At 38.4% G+C, this 22,251-nt stretch overlaps 1 protein-coding gene across 11 annotated transcripts in view; it reads right to left on the reverse strand.

Moving 5' to 3' along the window:
* The window catches only part of GRIA4 (glutamate ionotropic receptor AMPA type subunit 4), a 221,067-nt gene that overhangs the window by 65,118 nt on the left and 133,698 nt on the right, over positions 1–22,251 (reverse strand). For all 11 annotated transcript variants that reach the window (XM_027748373.2, XM_027748374.2, XM_039383436.1 and 8 more), the window contains exons 5-8: positions 9,549–9,602; positions 7,370–7,528; positions 5,435–5,602; positions 3,692–3,796 (exon numbers count right to left, since the gene is read on the reverse strand). In XM_027748373.2, the coding sequence (XP_027604174.1) occupies positions 3,692–3,796; positions 5,435–5,602; positions 7,370–7,528; positions 9,549–9,602 (486 nt within the window). The remainder of the gene's footprint in view (positions 1–3,691; positions 3,797–5,434; positions 5,603–7,369; positions 7,529–9,548; positions 9,603–22,251) is intronic.

Below are 22,251 nucleotides of genomic sequence, written 5' to 3' on the forward strand. Positions count from 1 at the left end.
CTTATTCAGTTCAAGGCAGTGATGTGATATGAGAGTCTAAAAGTGCAGGGGAGAGCTTTTGGTTCCTAGTCTCATATGCATTATATATATCCTCTGTACTCTTAAAAGAGTCAACCTTCCTCTTGATTTTTACATTTACTATTTCACTAATTATGGAGAGACAATTTGGTTTAGCAGTCCCTAGAGCCATATGGTTGAACATGAGCGATTTTTTTTTTTTTCTACAGGAAACATCAGCATTGCTGATATAGTGGAGCGGGAGGTTTTCTTCCTAGTAGGATGCCCTGCTAAGAAATATTCTTTTTTATCCAGAAAAACCATACAGTCACAGATACAATTGATTACTGAAAATTTCAAGCTCTTGTCAAAAACTGTGATCAACTAATGGCAGAATAGGTGCACCAAACCCTGGCAGTCTGGGGAATTCACTACAATAGTGAATAATTGTTTTTCATTGTGCAATTCCTCATGGCTATAAAGTTCAGAAGGAAAGCAGAAAATGAATGATGTACTGCATTATAAAAGTAAGTATCATATGAAAATTCAGACAGAGATAAAGGCATTTTTTGAGAAATTGCAGGCATTTTTTAAAGGAACTTTAGTTTGTGTGCATTGGTGTGAACACATATGTGTTCTGTTCAAACCTGTGCTAAACTAACTTTGGAACTAGATTACTGAATAAATATGAAAGATATGTCATGACACTTGTATATCGATTCACAGTCACTGTGAGCGCACTAAATAACAGTATGCTTTCCTATAAATACTTCAAATCCACAAGGAAAAAACTGTTCAAAGGATAGGATTGAATTCAGCTATTAAAGTACCTCTAATTCTATTTGTATTGCAATTGAATTTCATAGGAGTTGCATCCACTAACATGGAGGCTGAATTTGTCTTATAGGAAACAATATTGCAAAAATATCTGCCTCAAAGTAAATTTGTCATAACAGTTTGGCATTTTATTGAATAGCGTAATTTCTGAAGGCCTGTGCACCTTGTAGCAGCCACTGAAGTGCTCCTGCTGAAGCTCACAAGTCAACTAAGGGCAAGAGAATACTCAAAAATTTTGATAATCAATTTTCATGTTGCCCAAATTGGAATTTAGAAGTCAAATCTTAGACTGGCTTGTGCATGTACATGTAATGCATAATGCTTTGTTTAATTTTTCCTTTCCTTTTTTGTTTTTTTTTTCATTTTGGTGACATGATGCATGGTGAATGACACAATCAAAGAATGATTGAGCTGGGAAGGGACATCTGGAAGTCATTTGGTCAAACCCCACTGTTCAACCTAAAGCCAGTTGCCCAGGACTGTGTCTGGATAGCTTTTGAATATCTCCAAGATGAAGACTTCACAACCTCCCTGCACAACCTGTGCCAGTGCTTGGTCACTCTCAGAGTCAAAAAAGCATTTCCTAATGTTCAGGAGGAACCTCCTGTGTTTCAGTTTGTGCTCATTGCCTCTAGTCCTGTCCCTGAGCATCAATGAAAAGTCTGTATTGCTTTATTGCAACACTCCAGTCACAGGAGCCAGTCCATTCCATCTCTGTGATCCTTGCCCTCACACCCTTCCCCTCACCAGCAGATTTTGATATAGTTCTACAGAGAAGAAGTAAGTAAGAAATGCTGCATAAAAGAAACTAACATAAGCATTGGCTATTTTTTTCCATTTTACTAAACTATATGGAAGTCTGTCTAGCTGTGCCATTTTCTAATGATCTGTTCACATATTTAAAGCTGTGGGCAACAAAAATCACTTCTAAAGATTAGAGCCATGCACTACTCTCTCTGGAAAGGCTAGTTTTGAAAAGATATTGCTGAGTGACTCATAAGTCATGTTATGTAGGACATGAGAAGAAAACATTAAAAGTGAAGGCCTCTTAGTTCAATTAAGTATAGTCATTTCTCACGTATTATATAGGATTTGTCAGGCTGGACCACAGAGTTGGTCCAGTGATCACATATAAAGCACTACCTAATACATGAGAAATAGATTCTTGTGAGTAGCCAGATCTGTCAAAGCTGTTATGACTTGTTATATCAAAGAGAGGTAATGGCTTAAGAGTGGCAGAGAGGCATGGCTGAAAGGTAAGAAAAGCACCTTGGGCCTTCTAGCACAACACAGACATATTTGCAGCCACCTTCCCCTTCAACTGCAGGCAAGAAGAGAGGATGTGGACATCCCTGTAGTGGTGCCAGCCACACGCATCTCCCAAAATAGGTTATAAAGACTGAAACATCAAACCTTTTCAAAAGTTTGCTGACACGCAAATTCCCTAATTAGTTACAGAAGCTGTGACCTAATTAACCACATCCTTTGCACCTTGCCTTTCCTCCTGTACAACTGAGAACAGAGGATGCAAATGGCATATTTCACCATTTGCCTTTGATGTATCCCAGCCACCCATATATCCTCCTAGGTGCCAACAGTGTGGCACAGAACCAGGAAGGAAGCAGGACTGGTAGCAAGGTCAGACATGTTGCCTGGCAGGAGACAGTGGACTTCCCAAGAGAGAGGGAAGACAAACTCCCCTTTCCCAATCTATTTTTCAGCCATCTGTCATACTTTCAAAAGACAAATGCACCAATATGCTTTATACACAGGCACATGCTTTTCTTTGGTATATATTACTCTGTATTGTGAAATATTGGCAATTTTTTCATCTGAGTGTATAATTCTGCTCTGGGTCTGTGGTTTAACACTCTGCCTCCTCAGCACTGTGGCAGGTAACTGTCTCTGGGGACACACAGTTTACCTGTGGCACTATTTACTGCACTTGTCACCTCTGGCCCAACAGCAGAGAGCTGTTTAATTCAATTTTGATTGCTTTGGCCGTACTCAAGCAGCCATGAATCCCCTATTCACTATCACCTCCTCCCTTTTCTTGTTCTGATGACCTCACAAACAAAACATGCCACGGTAACTCCAAAGGAAATAAAATCCATGAGCCTGTGTACATTTTCTGCATTTATTTGTTTAATACTATGACAAGTGGACAAATTTTCAGCACAGATGAGAAAGGGTCAACAAAGTACCCAGACTTATCTTTTTAAAGTGATTGGGCTGAGTGATAATGAGCATTCAGACATGGAGGATCTGCTAAGACATATATTACTGTGCATTTGCCTAAATTGCTTACAAGCAATGAATCAAGCATGCAGGATTAGATACTGAAATTAATTTCAGAAAATGTAAGTATTCAGGGCACTCTCTTTTCCTCCTCTTCTCTCCTTTCACCCTTAAAAACTCTATGTTAGTAACAGCCTGTGATTCATGTTTACACAGAATGTACAAATTAACCTGCTTAAAAATGCCATAACTTTAAAGACAGAAATCTCTGGATAAGATACAAAGAATATCTACTGTTCAGAGTTCTGATCATTTTCCACCACCTAGCTGCCTAGCAACATGCCATCCAGCTGGTTTTCATTAGTATGCTTGACTGACTGACATCCCACCACTCCAAGATGCACACTTGTTTTTGTGTTTCCCAATTTGTTGCATTGAATAATAGCATCTAGCAGAAAATGCAGTTTAAAAATACTTCCACCAGAAATATTCTCCATGTATTCACTGTATTATATCTTTTTAAACCACAGAGTCCACTTTAATAGAAGTCTGCATAACCATTTCATCATACGTAACTCATTTATACAATATGAGGATAGTAAACATTGTCAACATGTACCTTTCGAGGCCCTGTGTTTTTCAGCTCAAAGACATCCATGGTGTAGTTGACTCTACGACCATAGTGGTCAAACTGAACATTTCCTGTCAATCCTTGTATTCGAACCTAAACATGGAGAAAAAAGCATCATGAAGATCCAGTCTTATATTCTTTATTTCAAACGTCACAGAGCAGTGCAAGTTATCCTGGCTACGTCCTTAGAATACCATAACAACACTACTGTAGAACAGTCAGGCATTATAAAGCAATACATTTGGCTACTTTTATTTATATTCCTTTTTCTTGTCAGACCATGCTCAAAACAGGCTTAGGTATGTCAGTATCTAACTGCTAACAAAGACACACAATGGACCTCGTCCTTTTTCATGATGTGCAGCTCACCATCTTCCAACTGCAGGTTCTAAAGAGAAGTACATTTTTTACCATTCTCATCACTCCTACAGAGTATCTAGGGTCATATGAAAAAACCTAAGGGATGTTTTCGCCTGAGCTCATGTATCCTTTAAGCTCCCACTCTGGTGGATTAAATGTACAAATTGAACATACACTGCTCATTAATGTAAACTTGACAACAACCTTAGCCCCAGTAAAGCAACTTACTATCACAGAAGATGGGTGACATGCAAAGGGCTTGAAAAGACTGTTTTAAAAGCATCAGAGTGAAAGATAGATGTAAAACCATAAGATTGGGAATTTTCCACCATGTGTCTCAGCTGAAACCAGAACTCTGTTTTTTCTTTCGGTATTTTACTTAGCCACCAAAGGATGACACTACACTACTACACCAAACTGTTCTCCTCATCCCAAAGAAGTCATGGCCATATTGGTGCTGGCTTTGATTGTATCTGGCCATGCAAACCACTTTGGCTGAATTTGAAGGTTCATGCTGTCTGCCCAAACACAGAAGTCTGACTTAATGCTTCTCTCAATTGTTACAGATGTGTTCATCTGCAAAGAGTATGTGAAGCATACAAAATGCTTTATTTCTCTCCTTAAGAGTCAGGATGCAGACTTAAATCACTTACTCTTTCCCTCTGTCCATTTCTATCTCTACTGATTCTTCTGCAGGGCTGAAACCTTGGCTTCTAGGCACAGAGCTGCCAGCTCTGTCAGCAGTCACTTCTCCTCAGCAGTTTCTCCTGAGTGCAGCCTGCTCATTTGCAATGATTTAAATTCTACTGCAGGATTTTTATTTTCTTACTGTCCCATTCAAAGGAAAGGCTAAATCATCTTGACAGAGATCTGGAACTTTCTAGGCATCCATATTCATCAGGAATTCAAAATCCTGACATCAGAGAACAATGGCTCTGGGTTATTTCTTCTTTAAAGGAAAAAAAAATTACTACCTATGTGATTTCCCTGTGAGAAGTCTACTTTTATTGAAGATGACAGAAACATATTTTAAAGACTATATTATGTAGCTATATCTTTTTCCTTAAATGACAATATTTGTAAAGCCAGGTTATTTGCAATAGTAACAGATGAGTTCACCAGTTCAGTGGAGGAAGTCCCAACTATCTTAAAAGAATTAACAGTAGTTTCAAGTAGTAGTAGTTCCCCTCTGCCTTCATTCCAAGTTACAAACCAGAACAGCCTGAACAGCCTAAGCTGTTTCCAAATGCCAACTAAAAAATAATTTCTCCTTCTCCATTACTACCCTTGTGCATACTATCTTTCAAGTCATACAGCGTGCAACTAGCATCCAATATTCAAAAAGATCACTAGAATAAAGCCTCCCTTTACCTGTTTTAATGTCCTCTCCATATCAATTCCTTGACCCCATGGGGCTGCAGGGTTGGCAAGACAATCACCGGCATTTCCTCTCCTTGAAATATCAATTTTCTGTCTTCTAAGATTACGGAAAGTTTCAGCCATCACAAGTACTCCATCATATGTCAGTGCAGATGTATACTAAATAGATGAACAAACACACTGCATCAGAATTGGCATGTCTTTAAAAAAATCACCTGTCTCAAGTATTTCTATTTTGATTCATTATGCAGCAGTTTCTACACCTTCATTTAGTAAAAAGCTCTCCTCAAAATTAAAAGCAAGTTTGTCTAAGAGACAAATGCAGGACATTTCAGTAGCTCCAGTTTAAAAACTGTATTTCTTAAGGGTAGAAAAATCTGCATCTTAATTAATAAAAGAAAGAAATTGAACTGGAGATACTAAAATCTTTTTTTTCCCATTTGTCTTATATATTAAGGAATAACCCCATCCACTCAACTTACTCAAAACAAAAAGAAAGAAACAGCAACTCATTGCGAAAATATAACTGAAAAAATGCATGGTTAATGAGCAGACATCCAGGCTACTGGAATTGTTAAGAATGATCAAAAGTAGGTTCTTCCTATTGGAAAACCTGTGTTGGCTCTCTACCTGACACATACACTGAATGGTCTGTGTTTCTGCACTAACTACAGTACCTGCTTTAGGGTGATAACATGCCAAATGAAACGTGTACAGCAAGTCTTCGGCAGATGTTAGCCTGGAGCCACATAAACAAAGGGGTGTTTTCTCAGTATAGTTCTCTATAAACATACTGTATCAGAAGTTGTTCACATGCCCAGGGCTGCTACTGATATGCCCTGCAATATACAAAATTTAAATTCCCTTATTCAAGTCTAATTTCCTTCCTTTCCTTTGCCTTGCATATAATAAGCTCTTTGAGACATGGTTTATCCTTATAATCTCAAATTTTGGTTATCTCTGGGTGAATTAGATGTGATTCAAATTAATCATGCTGACTTCTCTGAAGAAGACAGCATCATCCTGTTGATGTGGCAAGAAGTCCTATAAGTTGAATCGTTCCTGTCTTCAGCAATTGGGGATGTCTGCACTCCATGGCCCACAGCATCCTTGTTTTTTGTTTTTGTTTTTTTCTTCAGAACATAAATTTCTGGAATGTTCACTGAATTATGTAGCTATGTTTTGTAATAACCATGTTGATGCCTTCTCCAGACTTTGTCAACCTACCCATTTCCCAGCCAAGGGAGGACTAATTGCTTATCTTTGCATAGTGCCCAGCACAAAGGGGGCCAGTGTCAACTAGGTCTGATATGCCTTTGTGCATATAATAACAGAACTCTTTTGATGAAGTCATATTTAGAGCTATACTGTGATTTGCCTGCCAGGAAAACTATATGTGAGAGAAATATTTTGTTATCAACCTGTGAGGGATTAGGATAGAGGAACACTGGGATGAGATTTCACTTTAAAATCATGCCTGAAGGTGATTACTACACCAGGTTTTGAGGTGGAAAATTTCCAGAGGAAATTCCATAAGAAAAAGTAAAGGTAGTAAATTTATGAGTATTATCTCATACACAGAAGAATTCAGCTGTTGGGAAAGCTCTGTAATCTAGATAATTAGATTAATTAATGTAAATTTTATTGAAATTAAGTTGTCAGTTAAGCATTTGACCCTTAATTGCTGTCGGTAAAGGGGTGAAGTTGGAGAATAAGTGACAAAGGACACTCAAGTACATCAGCAAAATGTGCTGCAGTTTGTGTTTCCATCATACAAATGTAAGGATAGGCATGATTAGTTGCCAATAATAGTAAGATCAATTGCCTTCTCCTCTGCCTAAATATTCATTCATGTATTCAACAATGTTAATTAGAAATTAGAACACCTGAGTGATATCTTTGGTAGTGCTTCAGATCAGCCAGTACCTTTGGTGGGGTCTCAGATCCTGGGTATTCTCTCTGGTCCAGCTTCTTCCAACGCTGCATCAGCTTAGTTACCATCGGGGTACTGAAATCTACTAGCTGAAATCCAGTCACATTGGCTCCTCCATGCATAAATCTCTCCAGAGAAATATCTTTGAATCCCTAGAAAATCAATTTAAGATTTTGTTTGCCCTCCTACACCACTGTGGGTCCAATCTGTTCTAGGTCAGCGCAGTAGCATAAAGAAAGCACAACAGCAGGATTCCATTAGAAGGCAAAATTTAAAACCAGAGTAATGTTGAACCTTCATTGATAATTTCCTTTCGTGTAATAAAGAAACAAAACCAAGAAATAAATTTCCCACATTATTGCTAGGGTGGTCTTGACAGCTAAGCAACACATTGCTGGGAATGGCAGGCACTTTTTGAAGAAATGCCTTTGGCAAATCAACTGAAAACTGCCTGTAGAATATTAAAACCTTAATCCAATTTCCATCAAAGTTGGCAGATTTGAATGAGCACTGTACTAGTGCTTTAAACAATGCATTCCTCTTTCTTTGTATGTTTGAAAAATGAACACTATTCTGTAAATACATATATTCCAGGATCCCAAATCTTTGTTCGTGAAGCCTAGCCATGATATTCCAGGATTCATTGTTTAGGCTGAAAATGTCTGAGATAATGAGATAATGCAGTAGACATTAGAAGGCAAAGACAGCACACGAGGATCTCACTATTAGTGCAAGGAAAACATAACACAGAATCACACTTCTGTGAAATAGGAGTGTAGTAGCTGTCAGATCTGCTATATATTGAAAACCCAGACTGACTCTCAACATTAAAAGAGAAAATAAAGTACATATACCTCCTGACTTATCAGTTTCTCTGGCTAATCTGTTCAGCACATATAAAGACAAATTCTTTACTAAAATATGCTTTTAGGGACAGAACTGAACTTCAAGAAACTGCATAATGCAAACTGCTAAAGTACTTAGAAGCAAGAATAAATCTTTCTGCTCCTTTCCTAGCTGCTATGTTTAAGACTAGCTCAGAGTTATCTTATTTTTATTTTCTTAAATTCCTCTGATTGGTATTTATCAGTGAAAACAGAAGTGTACACTTAACTTAGAAAGATTTAGGAAAAAAATTTGTGGGGTATTGACCCAATATCCCAAGGGAAAAAACCCTGTAAAGATGGAGATTTGATTTATGTCCTAAGGGATACTGACAGTAAATATAAAAGGTGACACATCAGGTCATATTACCCACATTATTGAACAGACAGTCGATAACAAAGTGTGCCCCTGCTGAAGCAGAGGAGTAGATGTGCCTGTCTCCCCTGAATATCCCACTAGCAGTTCACTGCAACATCCAGTTCCTTGTTTACAGCAACTATTTTGCATGAGTAAAATTACCTGAGGAACAACAAAATTGTAATGTTGAAAAATTTAATTTGTAAGACCTAAGAGAATAGACATGTCTCATTTAAAACTTCTGATGCCCTAAAAATAATCTGAAGTGATCTTAAGTTAAGGTACAAGTACAGCAAAGCACAACAAAACACTTCATGTCAACTAAAATTTCTTGAGGGAGAGTGGAAAGAAAACAGTTCAAAGCATACATTAGACTCTGTCCTACATTCACTGTGCTTTGCCAGGTATGTTTTTGGCTTAAAGAAGGAGTTATTTGAATAATAAAATATTGAATTTACTCTTTCTTTGCCCTCTTCTGAACATTATCTGTGTGAATGTCCAGTTTAGACTTAGAGTGGAAATACCAAACCAGTAATTTGACTAGAAATAGCTGAGCTTACATGAAAATGAATGTTCCCTGGAGAATGTATAAAAGTTACCTCTAGAAGTGTTACATTACTAATAATAAAAAGATGAGTCAAAAATCAGTGTAGTTCTGCAAATTCTAATTCAGCCACAAGATACAGTCCTAGCAGTCCTCTATACTACACTGATGATTTTTTTTTAAATTTAGGAGGGTAACATTGTGCCCTTCATATCTAGATGGCTGTAACAACAAATCCAAGTTCTTTTATGCATCATAAAGGATATATTCTGTACAACCACATATTAGAGACAAATGGGAAATGTTGTGTGAAGTGCTATAATTTTTAAGTAAAACTGAGTGTTTCACTTACCGAGCAGGGGTATAATTCTAGAAAAGTATCTTACCAGGTTGGCAACAATATAGTGGTATCCTTTAACATGCTTTCCCACGCTAACAATCTGTGAGGGAAAAAAAAACCAAACACCAAAACAATGTCATATTGTTTTCTCTATCATAAGTTATATAAAGTTGAGAGTCTAATAATGTAACTATAACTTTCCAGGGAAAGTTATATCATGGAAAAAAGTTATATCATGGAAAAAAGTTAACACTGAAGTGAGTAAAGTAATGAACTGGTAATCTCAGTGTCTTCTGTATTGAAAATGTTACTGTGATATACTATTTTATCAAATAAAGCAATTATCTATGGGATACAAATTCAGAAGGAGGACATCACACATTAGCTACAAAGTCTATCCACTGATGTACTTTCTGATTTGAAATAAGTGCAGAATTTATGAATCACACTGAGTTTTCATCTCTTGGGATCAAAGCTGTTCGCCCTTGAGGTGGTCAAGTACTTATGAGTGTTACTCAGCTCTTAGTAAAACAGTAAAGACTTCGGGAATGAGCATGAGCAAGGACAGAGCAATATAGTGAGGCTGTCTTTGAGTGTTTAACCAAAATATAGCAGGAAGTGATGCGAGAAGGCAAAAACCATGATGTGCAGCCGCTACAGTCCTGATAGGACAAGATCAGCCACAGAGTTTAGATAAAAGCTATATCAACCTGCCCCTTGTATCAGTATTATTGCAATTTCTATGATGTAATGACTCTTCTTCAATGTGCTGACAACAAAAAAATGAGATAATATTTTGTCAGTAGAAAATGTTGATAATAGATTCATTGCAGACTAAAGCTGCTTTTACTAAAGAAACTAAGAGCACTACCTGTAAAATGCAGTTTGCATTCAATACCAGTACAGTCCCTTGAACTCTTATTTTTGATAGTCTACCACTCATTTAGAAAAAGCCTGCTTGCAGCCCAAATATTTGGGGTTTTTTTCCTCCTCGTGTACTCATCTCCACAAAGCATTTTAGCTTCCCTCCAAATGAACAAATAAGACACAAGTAAAATTTTTCCATGAAGTGCAGGTTCACTGCAAAGTGGAAGGGAAAATCCAAGGGATGTGGCATAAATATGTTGTCAGAACTGTTTTTAATTTCATTGTTTTAAAGTAATAAAGTAAATAAGCAATTTTTCTTTTATCCTTTAACTAATTTCCCAAACTTTACTTCATAATTATAGTCTGTAGCTAAAGTGTTTGTATTCAAAAAGAAAAACAAACTTAAAAAGCCCCAAAAGACACCACGCCCCCCCAAGCCATGATTGTTACCCTTCATATAAATGAATTTTAGACTCAATAAAACTCCCATTGATGGTTGCTACCATTTTATTAGGGGTGACAGAGAGAGAGAAGATACAATTTTTCCTGTTACTAACTCAACACATGTGAGGATGCTGCTGTTAAGTAATTTTTTTGCATATAATGAAAAAGTTCTAATCCCAACTGGTTTAACAGCTTCAAAAAGGAATGTGATTCCTCACACCAATAACGCTTTTACATCTCTACTCATTCAGCAGTACATGGCAATGAAAGTATTTGCCTCTGCATTACATGGAAACTGATACAGATAAAAAAATTTGCATTTTTAAATAAACAAAGCATCACAGTTTGAAAGTTATTAAGTGGACTGATATGACTTAAGATCATGGAATCATGACAGGGTTTGAATTGGAAGATATCATAAAGATCATCTAGTTCCAACCCCCCTGCCATGGGTAAAGATACCTTCCACTAGATCAGGCTGCTCAAAGCCCCATCCTGCCTGGTCTTGAACACCTTCAAGGATGGGGCATCCACAACTTCTCTGGGCAACCTGTTCCAGTGCCTCACCACCCTCCCAGTGAAGAATTTCTTCCTTGGATCTAAGCTAAATCACTCCACGTCCTAGTAAAAAGTCTTATCTTCAGCTCTCTTGTAGTCTCCCTTCAGGTAAAGGAAGGCTGCAATGAGGTCTTCCCAGAGCCTTCTCTTCTCCAGGCTAAACAACCCCACCTCTCTCAGCCTGTCTTCACAGGAGAAGAAGAGCTCCAGCACTCTGATAATTTTCATAATCCTTTTCTGGACTTGCTCAAACAGGTCCACATCTTCCCGCGCTGAGGTCCCCAGAGCTGGATGCAGCACTCCAGGTGGGGTTTCACCAGAGCAGAGGTACAGAATCACCTGCCCCAGCCCGTTGGCCACACTGCTTCTGATGCGGCCAGATGTGGCCAGCTCTTTGGGCTGCAAGCGCGCATTGCTGGGACACAATGAGCTTCTCATCAACCAACACCTCCAAGTCTTTCTCCTCAGATGTGTTTTTAATCTATCCACCACCCAGCCTGTACTTGTATTTGTACAAACACCTGTCCCTGGTGTAGGAGCTTGCACTTGGTCTTGCTTGAACTTCATGTGGTGCGCACAGGTGATGTATGTGACATGGTAACTGTGTATCAGATCCTCAGCTTAGGCAAATCAGTGCAGCTCCCTTCGAGCTCTGGGAAGTTGACCTAGTTTTAGCAATTAATACCCTTAGTGATCTGTTCCCTGGTTTGGTTTCATAACACAAATTTTGATCATCACTGCTATATATCAGTCAAATAAAACAAGGACACAATTAACCTGTAGGCATTGAGGTACAACAGATAGATGTCCATTGTTACAGTCAAAATGAGTAAGTAATGTAAATGATCAACCAGATTTACTTCTGTCCTTGTTCCTAGGAAATGCATGTAGGTATCACTGCAGAATTCCTGGATTTGATGTGAATAGTACATAACATTTTTGAAAAAAGAAATTTGAAATTTTCATCATATTCTCTCAAAACTTGTTTCTTAGGGTAAGTGATAAAGTACACATTTATGTATCATCTAGTTGTCTTAACTTCCTTTATGGTCTGTGGAAAAAGCAGGCACTTTGAGAAAATGATTCATCTTATTTTAAAGCACATGCGTAAAATTAATTAGACGACCTGTGCCCTGAAAGTACCTGTTTTTCTGCACTCACTAAAAAAAGATTTGATGGTGATTAGCTCTGATGTAGACACCTACATTTTATATCCCTAATGTTAACTGAGATGAATTTCACTCTAAAAATGTTGATTATGCAGACAGAAAAGAGAATAATTGTTTGTATTTTCAACTAAGACTGGATACAATTCTGATTTGGAATTTGAAAATTCTTATAGTTATTGATCACACACAGTTTGAAAACCAGGAATTGGTTATGATTTAGAAAAAAAGTGCCTCTTTAGTGAAACAGCTGTGAATATCTCATAGTTTTGAATATCCAAAATACACATAGTCATTTTTTTTTCTCAGTACTCAAAGCTGCAGATTATGATCTACAAAACAGGATATGAATTCTTGCTACCTGAAGAACCACCTTTCTCTACACTGCACTTCTACCCTGAGATAAATTGAGCCAATGAACTTAAGTCCTTTGTAACAAGGGAAGGAGTTTGACAGCTACTCAGTCTGGAATGCAAACTCTTACAGTTTCCTTATCTATTCTTTAACTGGTTAGCAGTTTCTGGAACTTTGAGAGATGAGACCTCAACCATTCCATATATGTAAGAGTAGATATTACCCAGAACCAAACACAGGCCTGAGATTTTTACAGATGAGATAGTGTTCCAGAAAGCCTTTGCTATAGAAGTTTATTAAGTCTGGAGGTACCTAAAACCCTGGTACTTCCTCGTGCACCCCTAAATTCAGACCAAAAGGCCAAGCTCAGTCACAGGCCAGAGACAGGGTAGAGTAGCATTGTCTAACATCTACATTAGCGAGTAGGGCAGCTGGTACGATAAGATCCATACAGCAAAAGCTGTAGTGTTAAGGAGTTGGCATCCACAAGACACGTTTCAGGAACTTACTGTGGACTCTCTAACCTTGTCACTAGACTGAGCTCACGTTACACTTCTGGGCACATCTTGTTTGGCATCATCCAAACGAAACCTATTTCATGTATTTTGAGTCCAATCTTGATGTGAAACTCAGTAATCTGGAGATTCACTGTAAAAAAAGCACATTCATGACACCAATTAAGATACTCTTGTGTGCCTGTGGGCCGCACTTTCTTAGACAGGCTCTGAGCACCTGTGGGGTAGGTGGCATACTCATGGAGCACAAGGTTGAGCAGTGAGAACTGCCTTAATTTCAAACCATAGGTCCTTGAAGAGAGAGCAGCACTGTCACAGGGACCTTTGGTGGCTCTGTCACGGAGCAGCCTGACGCAGCACTCACTGGGGTTGGCTGCAAAACTTCGCAGGGTGAGGCATCAAAGATGGGCTGTGCCAATTACATAAGCAGTGATACACCATGAAAGTGCTGATATGGTAGGTCAGGGTCATGATAGGTCAGGAATGACCCTTCATATTTATAACTGTGCTTTTCATTGCTTCAGGGTGCTTTGATTCAAAACTGTCCTAGTGCCAGTAACCTAAGGGAGTATGTCGTATTTACATACTATGTGCATACATACCTATGTACCCCTTATGTAGTACTTCTTCATTTATGCATTTGAAACAATTGGTTTTGCCCTATACTCCCACTCTGACTTCTTCTTAAACACCACACCCAGATAGTGCACCAACCTTTTGTCACAGTGAGAGTTCAAGAAGACCTCAGTTTGCTCAGGGAGATATTGGGAAGAAAGTGCTGGGAAAGGTGAACTTTAACTTCTTTGGGGAAAGGCTGCGAGCACGTGAAAGCAGTATGCTGCACTTGCTTCTGTATGTTGATTTGCACGTTTTAATTCAATGACCAAGGTGACTAGCACCTAGAATTGGAGCTTTATTATACTCTTATTTTTAAACCCTGAGAAATTATTAAATAATCATCAGTATTAAGAAGAATGAATAAGAAAATGCAACCTGCTTCCCAAATTACCAGGAAATTAGAGAAATTACAGGAATGACAACAGTTACTCCACGCATTATCCTGTAGTCACACTATTAGTGCATATCTCATTTCTGTAAATGCGACAGAATAGAATAAAAAAAGCGATATATTAAGGCCATTGGGCTATTAAGCTTATTTCAGAATCTAACACAACTCTTTTTCCCCCCCCAAATATTATTGTTTATGTAAGTGTCTGTAGAAAGGTGAACTTAAAAAAAACCAAATCAGCCTTAGGCTCTAATTGCATTACCAAATGCATTTACATATAAGAAACTAAAAAGAACAGTGTGAGAATTTTTAGTTGCTGATCTAACATACTGCAATTATGAAAATACCTTATTCTGATTTCAGGATTCCAGTGGTAATCAAAAGTAACTAGAACTACACCACTGATTGTTAAAGTGCAGTAAAACCAGGGCCAGTGAGATGTGAATCCAACTCAGGCTTTAGGCACAACTCTGAACTTTGTGTCTTTATCATACGACGCTGTTCTTTCCATTTAGATGAACAACAGCCTAGCCTAGGAAATTCAGAAACTATTCTACTACTGAAAAGAAGGGCTACCAGTGTCTGCTTTGATTATTTTCTCTCTTTTTTCCCTCTAAGTGGCAAGTTCACTGACTTTGATAAAACTATTTGCAGACTTACATCAGCATCAGAACACAGAATCTGACCCAAAGTCATCCTCTGTTCTCTACTACTGTGAAATGGATATTGTATATCACTCATTTTAAAAGAATGCTTAACTTCTGTAGCATGAAATGTCCCTCGTTATGATTTCCAGAAGATGGAGGTCAGTACAGCTGGAGTGCAAAGGACTTATTTTCAGTTAAAATCTTCAAAGGGTGATAGCTGTGCATTACCAATTGGACTTTAACAAAGGTTTTCCTCTTTGCTATTGTGTCACAATCCACTGCCTTAAGAAAAAGAACACCTGCAATAAAATGAAGTCTGTCTAACACAATATAAAAAGTGTGGAGACTTGTTAAAGAGGGAAGATTGAGACCTGACCTGAAATATTGCAGCAGAAATGGCAATGATACAAACCACAACTGAAATGGGATTTTTATACAATATCTGAAGCCAGGATGAATCTTTTACAAAGCCATAAAAAAGCAACTGAGAAACAAGCTTAATTTTATCAGCTAGGACTCAAAAAAGGACATTGTTGTTGGGGAAAGGGTGAACAAGTATCAGAGAGGATGTCAAAGGCAACAAATAAAGCAGAAGTGGCTCTTTCTTTCTTGTGAAGGCAGGTGCTGAGCCGGAACAGGGGTGTGCACACCTGCCCCTTGCACAGTTGAGCAAAGAAGGATGCTTCCCACACAGCCCCCTTGTCCACCACCAGCTGGACCAGCAGAGTCCTGTGCAGTGCAGGAAGTTGCTGGGAAAGAAAACCTGTAGAGGAGACTCAAAAGTCATTAACCAGTGCCCTGAGCATGGCTAGTTGCTTCCTCCTGCTGTTAAAGTTGTTTGCATTCAAAGTCTACTCCCATGAAAGGCTCACTCAGAGCTAAATAGGATATGCAGAGTTGTAGGGAAAAAGGAGGCAAGGAAAGAGAGGAAGGGTGTAAGAAGAAAGCTCAGTTCACCGATCCTTTAAAACATTTGTATTTGTCCTTTGTCTCCTACTGCCTATTTGTTCTTTCAGTAACTGAAATAACATATTTCTCATGCCCAAACCTCATCAGTTGTGTGCTGCAGTGACAAAATGTGTTCTTATTACTGTGCAGTGTGGGACTAATACTGTGTGCAAAATCCCATCTGCTTTACAGAAATGAGGCTATGCAGAGCCTCTCCTGGCTCTGCGGGGTGAGGAAACTGCTGGGGGCAGTGCTGGCAGCTGGCTCCTTCAAGGAGAAGAACTATCAGTTTGCATTGACATTATTGTGTTGCATAGAAGCAACTCTATAGACCTAAAGAGGAAAAAAAAGCATGAAGAGAAAAGAATGATGAAGAAAAGGCACTTTATGAATCTTCCAATCCCTCTGGGATTAAGAAGAGATACACACAGAGCTGCTACTAAGTCCCTGAAATAGTACGAAGCCCAAAAATGCTGCCACCAGCCCGAATTCCTGTGTGCCATGCACATACCAAATTCTTTGCCTAATGATTTGCTCCTATGGCTCTGTGGAAGCAGAACTAAATGTCCATTTTATTCATGCAAATCTAACAGACACAGAAAAAAAACTGCAGACATGCTATTTCTGACTCAAGAGATAAAAAAATCTTCATTATGCCACTAAACTACATGCAAAAGCAGTGCCATCTCTTGATGAATACCTATCTGTGTTGTGCTACTGATTGTTTGCGCCAACATGCCTCTGTGCTCATGAAAAACAGGGAAGCAGAAGAAACTGTGCAGGAATGCCTTTTTAATCCATATGTTTGGTTAATTTTGGCCTTCCTGTAAGTATCATGTTGCAATTTATTAAAATATGCATTTATTATTATCTTAAATTAAGTATGCTAGTGATCTAAATATGATTTGCAAAAATGTCAGTTGTTATCTTCAGCTAGTGGACACACTGGAAACTGAGATGAAAAAAAATGTTTTTAAAGCCATCCACCTTTACAATTTGATCTATTTAGAGAAATTCAGCAGTGAAATTCAGCATTAACTTTTCAAGTTTAGCATTCCTATGACAAAATATTAAGGGCAGATGGAGAATGAGTGGAATATGTCAGCTTCTGTACTTTTCTCCGTACAAACATTCATTTACTTTCATTTTGATGGTAGTAATAATAATAATAATTCTTGGTGTGACAGCTCACTCCATTTTACCCATCAGAGACATTTGGTTTTCAGTGCAAACACATACATGATACTTTCAGCAACATATCTCAAGGCTCTTCCTCAGAGTTAAGAAAGCTGAGGATCAGCGATGTCAAACAACATATCCACAGAATCAGAGAATTTGCTGAGTTGGAAGGGACCCCCAAGGGTCATTGAGTTCATCCCTTAGCCCCACAGGACCATCCCCAAGAGTCACACCATGTGCCTGAGAGTATCATCTTCTCCTGGAGAGTCTGTTCCAGTGCCCAACCACCCTCTGGGTGAAGAAACACTTCCTAATATCCAACCTAAACCTCCCCTGACACAACTTCAGGCCATTCCCTTGGGTCCTGTCACTGGTCACCACAGAGAAGAAATCAGCGCCTGCCCTTCCTCTTCCTCTCACAAAGAAGTTGTAGACTGCAATGAGGTCTTCCCTCAGCCTCTGCTTCTCCAGGCTGAACAGACCAAGTGACCTCAGCTGCTCCTCATACAGCTTCCCCTCAAGGCCCTTCACCATCTTTGTTGCCCTCCTTTGTACTCCCTCCAACAGCTTAATATCTTTCCTATATTGAACAACTAAATTAAGAGAACTAGGAACATCATTGAAGATACTGTGCAGCTACTTTCTTACCATGCTTATTAATAACAATTGTTAGCTGTTATTAATTAGAGGTTATTGGTTTGTAATTTTTACAAGATAAGATTAATGATACTAGTACTTTACCACATGAAAACTTCACATCCATGTTTAATTTTTAATATTACACAGTACAATGTGCATTCTTTTTATTATTATGTATCAGTTAAGCTGTGTACATTGAAGCATTAAATCTGTGCCAGATGCTGCGTAACTATTTTCACCTCTGTGTTTAAAGGCAAATACAGCCCTGGATGAGCAGCAAGGCTTGATCTTGCTGATACAGAGCACTGACAGAGATGAGAAAAGTGCCCATCGACTGAGAAACATCCCATTTAATTCTTATGGGCTGGGGAGGGTAGAGAGCAGGAAAAAAATACTGAAATTAGCCTGTCTGGTAGATCAGGAGCTAAACTGATGATGTCTGACAGAAAAACTGATTCACTATGCAGAATTCAGAAGAAAATGCTGCTCACAGTGAACACGTTGGAAGGCTTTGAACACACGGAGTGCTGAGGTTTGAACTTTCTCAGATGGAAACGGGTGGGAGAGGATAGAGCTGCTACAAATGGAAGAAGAAAGGAAATCCACTGCCATTCGTGCAGAAAGGAGAAACATTTTTTTCTGAATATAGTCCTCTTTATGTCCAGTGGATATATTTATGCACATATCTGTGTGTACGAATATAGAAACAAACACTGTAAATGTAAATGTTACTGTATATGAAAAGCCTGAGAAAACAGAAATTAGGAGTACCAACATTCTCTTTCAGAAAGAAGTAAACATAAAGGTCCTAGGCAAATGCAATTACACTTAGCTTGTGTTTCCAGTTTGCTCTGCTGAGTTATGCATTATGGAGACACAATTAAACTAAATTTCTGGTAAAAATTTGCCCAAGAGGGTTATTGGAAATAAGGAAGAAATACTTAATAGCAGAGAATGAGGAACCAAAATGCTGGAGAAGCATGTTGCCTGGCTTAGTGAAGGATTTTTTTAGATGTGGTCACATAATGTATCACAGAGATTGGTCTGATCACCCTGGTATTCCTTCTAGCTGTTTCTGATGCAAGCACATTACAGGTTTGCAAGATTCAATGCAAGATGATACACAGGTCACTCACTCATAAGGTATTTCTATCTCAAAAGCTGCCTATAGGTGTGAAAACAGAGTACTGGGAATCAAAGGAGCTCATCTGTGCACATCTGTGCCTTATTTCATGGCCTGACTCTCAACCTGACTCAACAAACACAGCAGGACAGGCTAGGTACACACTGGATAGGAATAGGCTTTGCAGGAAAGCTCTTGAAGTTCTGGTAAACGACTTTACCACAAGTTGTTCATGCACCCTCATGGCAAAGTAAGCCAACAGCCTCTTGGACTGCACTGCCAGCTGGTCGAGGGAGCTGATCCTTTCTCTCTGCTCAGCTCTGGTGAGGCCCACCTTCAGTGCTGTGTCCAGTGTCAGGTTCCTCAGTACAAGAGAGACATGGACATACTGAAGCATGTCCACAGAAGTGCCACAAAGGTGATTGAAGCATCTGTCATGTGAGGAGAAGCTGAGAGAGCACACTGTAGAAGAAAGATCTCAGGCAGATCTTAGCAATATGTAAAAATACCCAATGGGATGGTGTAGGGAAGAGGGTACCTGACTCTTCCTGGATGGGAGGAATAGGACAAAAGGCAAAGGATAAAGGTTGCAACACAAGAAATTCCAGCTAGTTATGAGGAGTTTATTTTTTAATATGAGATAGTCGAGTACTGAAAGAGGGAATAAAGTGCTTGTGTGATCTCCATCCTTGGAAGCATTCAAAATTTGACTGAATGAAAAACCTGATCTAAGCTTGCCCCCTCGAACAGCGAGAATGTCTAGATAACCTTGAGAGGTGACTTCCAATCCCAATTCTGTTATTTTGTTTTTAGAATTGAAGTGTTCATGTCAGCACTTCACAGCCTGAATTTCAAAAATCATTCCAAAATCTGTCTAAAAACAAATCTCAGAGCTCTAAGAATCCAGCTCCTTTTTTTCTGGTACCTTATTTTCTCTGCAGTGCTTAATATGTGCTGACAATGAGAATTCTGGCAGAAAAAGAAATGGGGGAACAAAACTTTTTACTTCCAATTTCAACACTTCATGCTTTTGAAAGCTTCCTTACATAATTTTACATGCCCTTTTCATATAGATTAACAGCAAAAAGAAAAAATATTGAAAGACTAAAAGAAAAGGGCTAAGTATTTATAGTTAATAACATCATCCCTCATGATCTAAAGGATTCTTACACTTTTCAGTTTTATTATCAAATCTATTTGGAGTACTGACTGTATTGTACACCTGAATACATTTCTGAGCATTGCACAAACTGAAAGAAACAGCTGTTAGATCAGCGATGGCTGAGCAAATGACAGTCTGCTTCTCCAGTAATAAGTGTTATTAGTGTCTGAAGAAGTAAAATGAACAAATACAATAGCTGAAAAAATAAAATATGTTTTCACTGAAGTATTCAAAATTATTTTCTGTGATATTCTCCAAATCTGACCACAGTTTCATTGTTTTATTACACTTCAGTATTGCCTATAAAACAGCAAAGAAATAATGAAAGAAATCTATGACATGTATTTACTGAAAGCAAACTATCCCAAATAACTAAATGCAAGTACAACTTAGGAGACAGCGACATGACATTTCCTTAAATGTGTGTTTTGCTATACATTGCTACACATTTTCAGTCATCTTTCCTAAGGAAATCCCTTTTGTGCTACTGAGCTCTCTGTGGGTCTGTCTACCAATTTTTTAAAACATTTGGCAATTGCAGCTATATTTGAAAGGAGGACAATGCCTCTAAGACATTGTCTAAGACATTAAGTCTGTACAGTCCTTATTAATACTGGCTGCTAGGACCCATATGTTTTGGCCACCAAAAGCATAGGAAGCACCCTGGACACTACACCTCCTGTCTGACAGCTGCTAGTCAGCACATGGGTATTGATGACTTCCACGTATTTCGTGATTAGCCATAGGAATTGCTATTTCTTTCTTGCTCAGTATACTTCTGGGAAGAAAGAATTTATGGTGCTTGTGGAAGTGGTGGTCTAGGAGAAAAACAAACCCACATAAACCAAAGGGGTACATTTCTTTTGTCAGTATATTTGTTTTGAAACATGGATTCTGTATTTCAGATAGATATTTAGTAAACACAGTTTGAAGTAATGATTTTCTAATTTTAGTAGACACACCCTTAAGCCTTAGGCTGACTCGACTTGTGATTTTCGGTAAATAAGCAAAAACATACACTATTTGGAAATGCAGGAAGAAAAAAAATTAAAAGAAGGAGTAAGAAAATAAGCAAAACTCCCAATGAAAAGTGAGAGAAACACACATACTGTGCCATATGTAGCAAATGAGTACTTTGGCCTGGATAGTTCAGATGCTGTACAGTTTGCTGCTGGTGTTAGTGGATTAGTTGGAAGGAAATAGAAATTGTGTTACTATGGGTTTTAAACATTTGTTTTGTCTTAAACAGAAAGTTCTTCGTATTAAATTGAGGGGAGCACTTTAGAAACACGACTTGGAAAGAAGAAACACAGAAGCAGAGAATTTTCCATGTCTCTCACTGACTTGCATCCTGTGATTCAAACAGAATATTTTTGTGCTTTTAAAAGACCACCTGCTGAAAGCATCACGAAAAAAGGGATGTTGATAAACAAGGACATAACGGTCCTTGAAAGAATATGAATCACCAGAAATGTATTCTGCTATATAAGCAATAACTGTTGCATAAAACTCTGGAGATGTCATTTTATCTTGCTGTGTCTTTGTTTTAACTCCGTTTTTCTATCTTGTCCCAGTAAACTGCAAAGGTAACGGTAAAAACAATTCCTAATTTTATGCCTTCAGGAAAATTGAACTTCATCTCTGCTTCCACTCACTTATGCAATACAAATAAAGGGCTACTATAGTTTACTTTTTGAATTAAAAACTTGTAGCACATTTTTTATTATGGCTGTGTCTGAACAGATGAAACAAAAGGCCAGGTAAGTAAACTGGGGACACCCTTAATCAGATTTGGTGAGATTACATACAAGGTTCTAGAAAACTTTCTGTTAAGTATCAGAAGTTGTCTGTAACTGTTAAGTATGGATGTGCTTTCTCCAAAATGGAAACACACCTTCTGGAAGCCATGCAGAAAGCTTCATAATGGGTCAGGGCATGCTTGCCCTTCCCAAAGACAAGTCATGTGTATATCACTTAAAATAGGCAAGTAAAGAAAACACTTTTGGCAAAACTCTTGATGATTGTGTGCTTCCTTTTGGAGCCTGGAATTGCAGGATTATAAGGTCTGCCAGGGGAATGTAAAGGAGTTTCACTCCCAGGTAACAAAAAGGTTTTCCCGGTTATGGCTGCTGTAAGAT

This window comes from Pipra filicauda, unplaced genomic scaffold (assembly GCF_003945595.2).
Source record: "Pipra filicauda isolate LSUMZ 115617 unplaced genomic scaffold, ASM394559v2 scaffold30_size5312502_pilon, whole genome shotgun sequence".
Taxonomy (NCBI): domain Eukaryota; kingdom Metazoa; phylum Chordata; class Aves; order Passeriformes; family Pipridae; genus Pipra; species Pipra filicauda.